Here is a 9457-nt window from a genome sequence, read left to right as displayed (position 1 = left end):
AAACACAGAAGCAGTAAAAGGAGTAGTAATAAGTACTTGAGAAATTTGAAACTGCAAATAAATAATGGGAAATTACAAGGTTCAGGTTAAATATGAACATTGTTTACAGAAAAATAACATAATGACAAGTACAAGTATACTGGTTACATTTTCCATAGCAGGACTCACAGTCTAATTAAAACATACATGAAACACTGGGACCAGCAGATGGCATAATGGTTCCATCACTGGACTGCCTCATAGTCCGCAGCAATTTGAGTCCTGAACCTAGTGACTTAAAACTCACGCTGTGTGTGTGTGTGTGTGTGTATGTGTGCACGTGCCCAAAATCCTGAGAGGAGAATGGAAGAGAAGAGACTGTAGTGTGGCCATCTTCCCTGGGGGGGTGCGGTGGGGGGTGGGGGTGATTACTTGTTTCCTATCTCTCTCTATATAGCAAGCACATGCACCCTATAGCAAAAATCTCTCTTTAAAAAAAAAATACATGAAACAAAAAAATAAGTCCAGCCTATTTAGTGTTGTCCATAACTGTCCTTAATTTTAGGAGCAATGCCTAAGAATTAGATTCTCTTGGGACCAGCAGTTGGCATAATGGCTATGTCGCTGGACTCCCATGTAGTTGACTGCAGTTCGAGTCCTGAACCCAGTGGCTTAAACTCATGCCAGGCGCGTGTGAGTGCATGTTCAAGATCCCGAGAGGAGAATGGAAGAGAAGGGATTGCAGCATGACTATCCCCTCTGGGGGGTGATTTCTCGCTTTCTGTGTTTCTCTCTGTCTCTCTGGCCAGCACAAACGCCCTATAGCAAAAACCTCTCCAAAAAAAAAAAAAAGGGAACTAGATTCTCCTGTAAAGAAAACAAAAAGTAAGCACTTCTTCAGTTCCACATTTATTTTCCTTCCAAGTAAAATTAATGTGTTATATTTACTAAATATAGCCTATGAACACGCTTTTGTAAAATTACTTGTATTTATGACTATATACTTAAGAAAGATAGAATGAGATTCACCAGATACTAAAAATACTAAGTACTAGCTAATAGAATTTTCATTTATTTTTATAATTTTGTTCTTTGTATTTTTATATGACATTTTTCATTTTTAATAAACATAAGGAAAAAAATGAGGTGTTGGAGTTTAAAACTTTGTTAAAACCATACAAACACATACAATGGGACAACAAAGAGTTCATAGGAGAGTTTATTTTGGTGCAAAAGATTTTTTTTTTTAAATCCATGCAGCTTTTCATAATATGCATTTTCCATGAACTTTTTCAAGAACTCATACTGTTGGAACTGCAACTTTCTGAAAGGCAGTTTGGAATTATGTAGTGGGAACCTTAGAATTTAATAATCCTATTTATGGGAATTTGCCCAAATAGCATAGTTAAATATGCACAAGAATAGCTTTCTCCCATCATTTTATATATTTTATGTATATGAGAAAGACTGGCAATAGCAAAATTGTCTATCTATAGAGTATTAAACAAATATATAGTATAATATTAGTATTCATATTTTAAATCATCTTAATTGTAAGGGACAATATTAATCTCTATGTAATTAAACATTATACAAAATATTTCAAGCACTATGATCTTAAAAGTGAGTGTTCTTTCTGCATAAGTTGTTTTTTCCTTTTTTTCTAGAGGGGACATGGGCTCACCAGACACGAGGGGAAAGGAGACAGCACCCCCACATGGGGAATGGTCGTGTAGCAATCCCCTCCATTTCCATCCCCCTCCTTTCAGGATTTTGGGCATACATGCATATGCATGCAGTTTGTTTCTCAAGCCACTGGGTTCAGGAGTCGTACCGTACATGTGGTTCGTGTGAGACTCAGCTGCCTTAACCACCCCCACGGAATTGGTTTACAACTGTTTTATCTCCCCCCCCGCCCCCCCACCGTGCTGGACATGGGCTTGTGGTTAAGGGAACCAGTTCCCACACGAATGATCATATGATTCAAATCCTGGCCTCAGTGGCTTGAAAAAAACATGACAGGCACGTGTGTGTGTGTGTCCCAAATACCAACAGGACGGAGAGATGGAAAAGGCACTGTATCATGATCATACTCCATTGAGGGACATCTTCTCCCCCTCCATCTCTGGTGAGTGCACACAGCCTCTGTTGTTTTTTTTTTTTTTAATTTTGTTTATACTTTTTGATTGCTCCATAAATTTTAATTCTTAACTGTAAATTTATGTAGTTACTATGTAAATTATCATAACTGCAAATCAATTCATGTAGTACTACATATATTACAGATTAAGATAATTCTGGTTTTCTTTTTTTGGGGGGGAGAGGTGTTTTTTTTTTTTTGGGGGGGGGGGGGTTTTTTTTTTTTTTTGCTATAGGGCATGAGCGCTCGCCAGACAGACAGAGAGAAAGCAAGAAATCACCCCCCAGGGGGGATGGCCATGCCGCAATCCCTTCTCCTCCATTCTCCTCTCGGGATCTTGGGCATGCACGCACACGCACCCGGCGTGAGTTTAAGCCACCGGGTCTGGGACTAGAACCACAGTCGACTATGTGGGAGTCCAGCGACATAGCCATTATGCTAACTGCTGGTCTCAAGGTAATTCTGGTTTTCAGTTGGAACAGTTTTGCCAGTTACTGAACACTGACTGATACTGAAGGTGGGGCAAATGAAATGCTGAAAATTATTATATAGCTGGTGCTCTGCACTCAAAGACTGAAATAACCATGGCTCAAAAATATTGAAAAGAAATTTAGTTGCATCTGTAATGAACAGGTAGAGACTTTTTTCTTCTCATTATTCCCTAAAAATATAAGTATGAGGGACCAGCAGTTAGCATAATGGTTATGTTGCTGGACTCCCACGTAGTCGACCGCGGTTTGAGTCCCAGACCTGGTGGCTTAAACTCACGCCCGGCACGTGTGCATGCGTGCCCAAGATCCCAAGAGGAGAATGGAGGAGAAGGGATTGTGGTGTGGCCATCCCCCCTGGGGGGGTGATTTCTTGCTTTCTGTCTGTCTGTCTCTGTCTGTCTGGCGAGTGCATGCACCCTATAGCAAAAACCTCTCCAAAAAAATAAAAAATATATATATAACTATGATTTACATACCATTTACATTTTATTAGGTATTATAATCAAGAGATGATTTAAAGTATATGGAAAGAAATGCATCGTTTAATACGCAAGTACAGAATCTGGTATCCACAGGAGGTACTGAAACCAATACCCGACAGACACTGAGGTACAACTGTATATACTACTATACATATAAAACATAGGATATTGGTTACTGTGTTACCCAAGTGGTATACGCTTCTTGAAGGAAGGAGCTTAGGACATTCTCTGTTGCTATTCTCTGGGTGAATTTTAAGAAAAATGTCTCTGGGTGACATTTAACAAAAATGTCAAATATATACAGCAGAGAGGACTATAAAATAAACACCCTTGTATACCTCAGCACCTGCTCTCCAAGACCTGAAAAGAAATCAAATACTTAAATGTTAATGTCAAAGAAAATCTTGAATTGTACAAAGCATACAAAAGTGGCCAAAGGTAGGTTAAGTATCACCTTAATAAAACAAATGAGCTAACAGTACCACTTACTAGGATTCTAAAGTATGCTGAAGATTTAATATGCAAAACTAACGGTAAACATACCTGATGATCTCAATCAAGGCTATAAAAATGGCAGAAATATCCTCAATCTCCTGTACTAGATTTCAGGTTCTTCCACGTTAGGAAACATGGTAACAACCCAAGTAGGCTCTTATTTAAGTAATGCATTTCTTAGGTAACAGAACAAAGATAATTTATTGTCCTGGGCCAGCCAGTGGAATGATGGTTAAAGCAACTGCACGGTTTGAGTCCTGGACCCAGTGGTTTGAAAAACACTGAGTGTGTGCCTGCATGCCCCAAATCCCAAAAGAATGGCGAACGGACTAGGGAGTGCTTTCTCACTTTTTCTGTCTCTGGTAAACATACACACCCTATAGCAAAAATTACAACAAAAAAGATAAAAATATATTTTAGGAAACTATATTAACTACTTATTGTCCAAATTTCAAAATAGATCTGTAGAATTGTTTATCCTAAAATGCCTGGCAAACCTAATTAAAAAGTTAAAGAAAAATTACCCTACCTTACTGTATAATACAAAAACAACTAAAAATATGCCACCATCAACTTGAGTCTGAATTCTAATACTTAATCAGAAGCATAATTAGAAAACAATTGCCATCCTGGCAAGCATGCTTTCCCATGTGATGATAAAGGACTCAGAAGGGATAGAGTTTAGCATACTTACTTAAGTTCCTAAGTAAGAATCATCTTCCTCCATTCTAATTGCTAGTATTAGTCTAGATCTTTAAAGAAAATTCTCTTTCATCTCTTTCACTATTTACTTTAGTATGTGCTGAGAATTTCTGTAATAAAATCTCATTTTATATATATATATATATATAAAATAAACTCTTTCAGGGGCTAGCCAGTGGAGTGATTGAAGTGGCTGGGCAGACTGTGTGGTTCAGGTATCAGACCTTGTGGCTTGAAAAACACTGGTCGGTCACATGTGTACACAATATCCCAAGAGAAAAATGGAGACGGGAATGTGGCATGGGCCATCCCCTCAGAGTGATTTCTCACCCCCAACCCCTTTCCATCTTCAGTGAGCACACACACCCTGTGGCCAAAAACAAAATCAAACAAAACAAACACACACAATTCTCTTTGAAAAGACCTGTTTCAGGCCAACCCAGTGTGGTGATTAAGGTGGCTGGATCCCTCATGGCTGACTACACAGCTCTAGTCTTAGACCCTGCAATTTGAGAAACATGCCAGGCATGTATGGTATGCATGCCCAAAATCCAAAAAGGAAAGGGAAATGGAGAAGGGATTGTGACATGACTTCCCTATAGAGGATGCATTCTCAACCCCCGCCCCCAACTCTCTCCAGCAAGTGCATGTGCCCTCTGCCAAAAAAAAGCTATTTCAGTTCAAATTCTAAGATGTAAGCATGCTCTCTAGAATTCACTTTACTGCTCTAAGCGTCAGTTTTCACTTTCAATGATAAAACAGATGGCATCTGCTTCTATCCACCTTCATATGGGTTTTGTGAAGATCCAATAAAATAAAGGACATGAAAAAAATCTTTAAATCTCTAAAACCAAGTTTGATTTAGAATATTCTATTCACTGAGAATAATATCTGAATTGTTACAGTATATTTCTATCATTGAAACAACTAGATGAATCCACCAAATTTGACTCTTGTCAAATAGATTTATTAACTTAAAATGGGCCTACTTCAAATACACAGACAAAAGCAACTTTGCACTCAAGTTTGAATGATCAATATACAAGTATGTAAAAGAAAAAATTCTGAACTTCATGTTGTAGTTTTATTTTATTTTTTTTTTTTACCTTTTAAAAAGTTTTTGGCACTACAAGGTTCTGTAAAGAATAAAAGTGACAAATTTAAAACACATGAATTTCTTCCCTAGTTCTTAAGAACAATATATATAAAGTTTGAAGCAACCAAAGTATGAATACAGCTAATAGAAAATAAAGAATGTAATTTTTAAATTCTCTCTTTATACAATTCATCAAGGTTAAACAAAACATAAAATTCCCTTAAAAATAGGGTAATAAAATAGATGAAATTTGTATCACTCAATTTGGTGATACTAGTAAAAACTATAGTTCATATTTATATACAAATAATACAGTCTTTAAAAACAGTCTGAGGATTTAAATAAGCTATCTAAATGTGTTAAAATTTTAAATCAGGACCTGATTTGTTTTGCTTTCCATTAAATGTCACTTTTTCTGCTGAATGTAACTGACATTGAGGTACGGATACCCTTGAGACAGCAGGATTGGCTGGTTGCTGTGCATCGGTAGACCAGCTGAAAGAAAATGGACTCGCATTACTCCGACACGTTTCCTCTTGGTGGGTGGGGACAACGCTCTCTACACCGACGGGTGGCACATCTGTCTGTTGGATACAACACAGACAGGAAACTGAAAGATGTGTGCCGATTTATCTGACAACCCCTTAAAATTAACTTGCAGCTAATTATCTTTGTTCTAATTTATATAAAGGAGGAGATAAAATATGTTTAAATATTTGGGGGAGAGAAGTGGTAAAGGAAAGGGATACGTGAAAGAAAAGAGACAGAACAGAGATGGAAGGGAGGAATCAAGGGGAACAAACTGGTAAGGAAAGAATTTCAGGCTCTAAAATAAAATAAAAAAAAAAAGTATTTCAGGCTCTCCCCTTATAAAAGGGCTTGTATTACCAAGTACTTCTCTCAGCCCTAGTTCTTTGCTCAGGAGAAGAATCCAACAGAGATGCCCCAGCAATACATGGATAATTTGGGATGGTTAAACTATATCAAGCCTGAGACTCATATATGGAGCCTCATCTTAAAGCTATTATTTCATTTTGGTCAGCATTTCCTGAGTGTCTACTTTAGTTTATAGTTTAACTATAATGATTCTGACTCCAGTATCCTAAATTCCTAGGTTAACTAATTGCTAGAGGACCAGACTAGGAATTGCCTCTTAAAATGAATACCTTTGAGGCAAGTAGTTTAGATAAAATGCTCCATGGTCTTTGCCTTAGTTTGTAATATTTATTACCCAGGTCAAAGTGATTATTGGTACTATTATAGCACAAACAGAATATATAAATTCTACTGTTATTTAAGAGCTACTTTTACTAAACAAATCTGACCAAAACTCAAAAACGATTGGAACTTTACTGCTTTATAAACCAAATCCAAACTCTCTCATTGTATGCTCTTGGTCTGTCCTCTTTAGCCTTATCACCTACACATCTTTCCCATATACCTCTATCCTCCAGTCCTATTTTCTCATCTCCATCATTATGCCAGGCAAAACTCCAGTGCCTCCAATATATTATTCTCTAAGCTAATAACATACCCACCCCCTAATATCCAGAAGATCTATAAAGAACAAAAATATCCTCTATAAAGATCTTGTTCAAGTCTGAAAATCTGTGATGTCAGCTTCAGTATGCAAATGCTGCTCTCTATGCTAGGGCAACATTAACTCATACCTCTAAACTCCTATTTTTGTCTATTTTACATGTTTGACTCTAATAAAATATGCATTAAGAAAGGGGATTTTATTTTATTCCTCCTTGAGCAATAAGCACCTAGCCCAGTCTGACACTACATGTTCTCCTAGTAAATATTTACTGAATGCCTGAATTTTCATTGCCAAATCTTGGCCTTCACTCCATGACCCAGAATAAAATCCACCCAGCCTTTTAACTAATTTGTAAGCAATGGTACCTTGAGTATAGAAAGGTTTGTTGGGCTGAAATCTGGCATTTCCCTGATGCATGAAGTTTTGATGCAAACCATAAGGCCACGAAGCTGGGACAAGGGGGAAATGGGGACGTGGTGCATGCTCCCAAGGAATTGGAGGATTCAGTCCTCGAAAGCCTGGCTCTGCATTTCAACAAAAAAGGAAAAACACATTTTAAAACATTAGTTTGGTCATTCAAATAGTCCTTCATTCCACAACTGAGTACCTACCATCAGTGAAGAATTATATTAAATGTAGAGAATACCAAAAATAAAAAAGAAAAGAATCAAGCATTGTTATTTACTGAAATTGTAAGAGACTTACAAGAAGACAAATACAGTAATATGTAATAATTAATGTAACAGATGAACCAATGTTTTCTGAAGAAGTTGCTAGGAAAACCCAACCCAGTCTTTTTTTTTTTTTTTTTTTTTGGAGAGATTTTCACTGTAGGGCGCGTGCGCTCGCCAGACAGACAGAGAGACATAGAGACAGAAAGCGAGAAATCACCCCCCAGGGGGGATGGTCACACCGCAATCCCTTCTCCTCCATTCTCCTCTCGGGATCTTGGGCACGCACGCACACGCGCCCGGCTTGAGTTTTAAGCCACCGGGTCCGGGACACGAACCGCGGTCGACTACGTGGGAGTCCAGCGACATAGCCATTACGCTAACTGCTGGTTCCCAACCCAACCCAGTCTTTAAAGGTTAGAGTTTTGCCTAAGATAAAGAATAAGGAAGAAGTTAGGCAAAATGGACCAGGGAGGGCATTTAGAGAGAAGGAATAGTGAAAAAGCATGGTAAAATTCGGAAGCTGTAAAATAATCATTATAAAGATCTAGGGGTGGGTCAGTAGGTGGCACAGTGGTCAAGGTGCTAGACTCCCAAATGGCTGACGACAGTATGAGTCCTGGACCTGGCGGCTTGCTTTCTTACTTTCCCTCTCTCTGTCTCTGGTGTACACACATGCCCTGTAGCAAATATTAAAATAATAATGATAAATAAAACTAAATCTTAAAAAAATAAAAACCCTAGGGGGACCAGCAGGTGGCGTGGTGCATAAGGCACTGGAATGGCTGACCACGGTTTGAGTCTCAGAACTGGTGTTTGCTTTCTCATTCTCTCTGTCTTTCTCTGTCAAAACTCATGTGGGAAAGTAATAATTATAATAAATTAAATAAACGATTCTTTAGAAACAAAAAAGTTAGGGACCAGAGATGGCATAATCGTTGTGTCACTGGATTCCCACATGGTTGACTATGGTTCGAGTTCCGGACCTGGGTGCTTGAAACTCATCCCGGGCGCGTGTGCATGTGTGCCCAAAATCCCAAAAAGAGTATGGAGGAGAAGGGATTACAGCATAGTCATCCTCTCTGGGGAGTGATTTCTCCCCTTCTGTCTGTCTCCACCAAGTACACATGCCCTATACCAAATATCTCTCAAAAAAATAAATAAATAAATAAAAAATAAAGATCTTAGGCCAGCAGGTGGCATGGTGGTTGAGGCAGCTGGACTCCCACATGGCTGACTGTGGTTCGAGTCCTGGACCTGGCAGCTTGCTTTCTCACCTTCTTTTTCTCTCTCTGGTCAACTTCAAAAAATAAAATAAAAATAATGACAATGAATAAAGTTTAATAAAATATTTTTTTAAATAAAAAGATCTAGGGGCTTAGGTGATAAGGGAAAAGTATAGATAGGTAGATAGGGATATACATTTCAAAGAACCTTAGTATATCATGCTAAGAGACTTATATTTTATCCTAAAGACAATGCCAACTATCCAAGAATTGATTATAATATATCTTGGCCTAGAGGGAGGTCCTATTATGATAGACGCATGAGGCACTGTGGTATAATGGTAAGAACATGTGGGGAACAGCAGTTAGCGTAATGGCTATGTTGCTGGACTCCCATGTAGTCGACCAAGGTTTGAGTCCCGGACCCGGTGGCTCAAACTCATGCCGGGCACGTGCTCGTGTCTGCCCAAGATTCCGAGAGGAGAATGGAGGAGAAGGGATTGCAGCATGGCCATCCCCCCTGGGGGGTGATTTCTCGCTTTCTGTCTCTCTGTCTCTGTCTGGCGAGCGCATGCACCCTGTTGCAAAAACCTCTCAAAAAAAAAAAAAAAAAAAAAAAAACATGTGTTTTG

General features: G+C 38.5%; 1 protein-coding gene across 11 annotated transcripts in view; it reads right to left on the bottom strand.

The window, feature by feature from the left end:
* Positions 1-5240: 5240 nt before the first annotated feature.
* TUT4 (terminal uridylyl transferase 4) overlaps positions 5241-9457 on the bottom strand; it is a 210706-nt gene continuing 206489 nt past the window's right edge. For 8 of the 11 annotated variants that reach the window (XM_014588140.2, XM_014588142.2, XM_027772226.1 and 5 more), the window contains 2 exons: positions 7294-7452; positions 5241-5880 (listed from right to left, as the gene is read on the bottom strand). In XM_014588140.2, the coding sequence (XP_014443626.1) occupies positions 5792-5880; positions 7294-7452 (248 nt within the window). In that variant the 3' untranslated portion in view covers positions 5241-5791. Of the gene's footprint in view, positions 5970-7293; positions 7453-9457 lie in introns of all 11 variants that reach the window. The other 3 variants (XM_027772229.1, XM_027772230.1, XM_027772231.1) reach the window with 1 other exon arrangement.

The sequence above is a fragment of the Tupaia chinensis genome, unplaced genomic scaffold (assembly GCF_000334495.1).
Source record: "Tupaia chinensis unplaced genomic scaffold, TupChi_1.0 Scaffold000259_1, whole genome shotgun sequence".
NCBI classification, from domain to species: Eukaryota; Metazoa; Chordata; class Mammalia; order Scandentia; family Tupaiidae; genus Tupaia; species Tupaia belangeri.
Note: the sequence above shows the minus strand (reverse complement) of the source record. Positions and strands in the feature narration are given on the sequence as shown.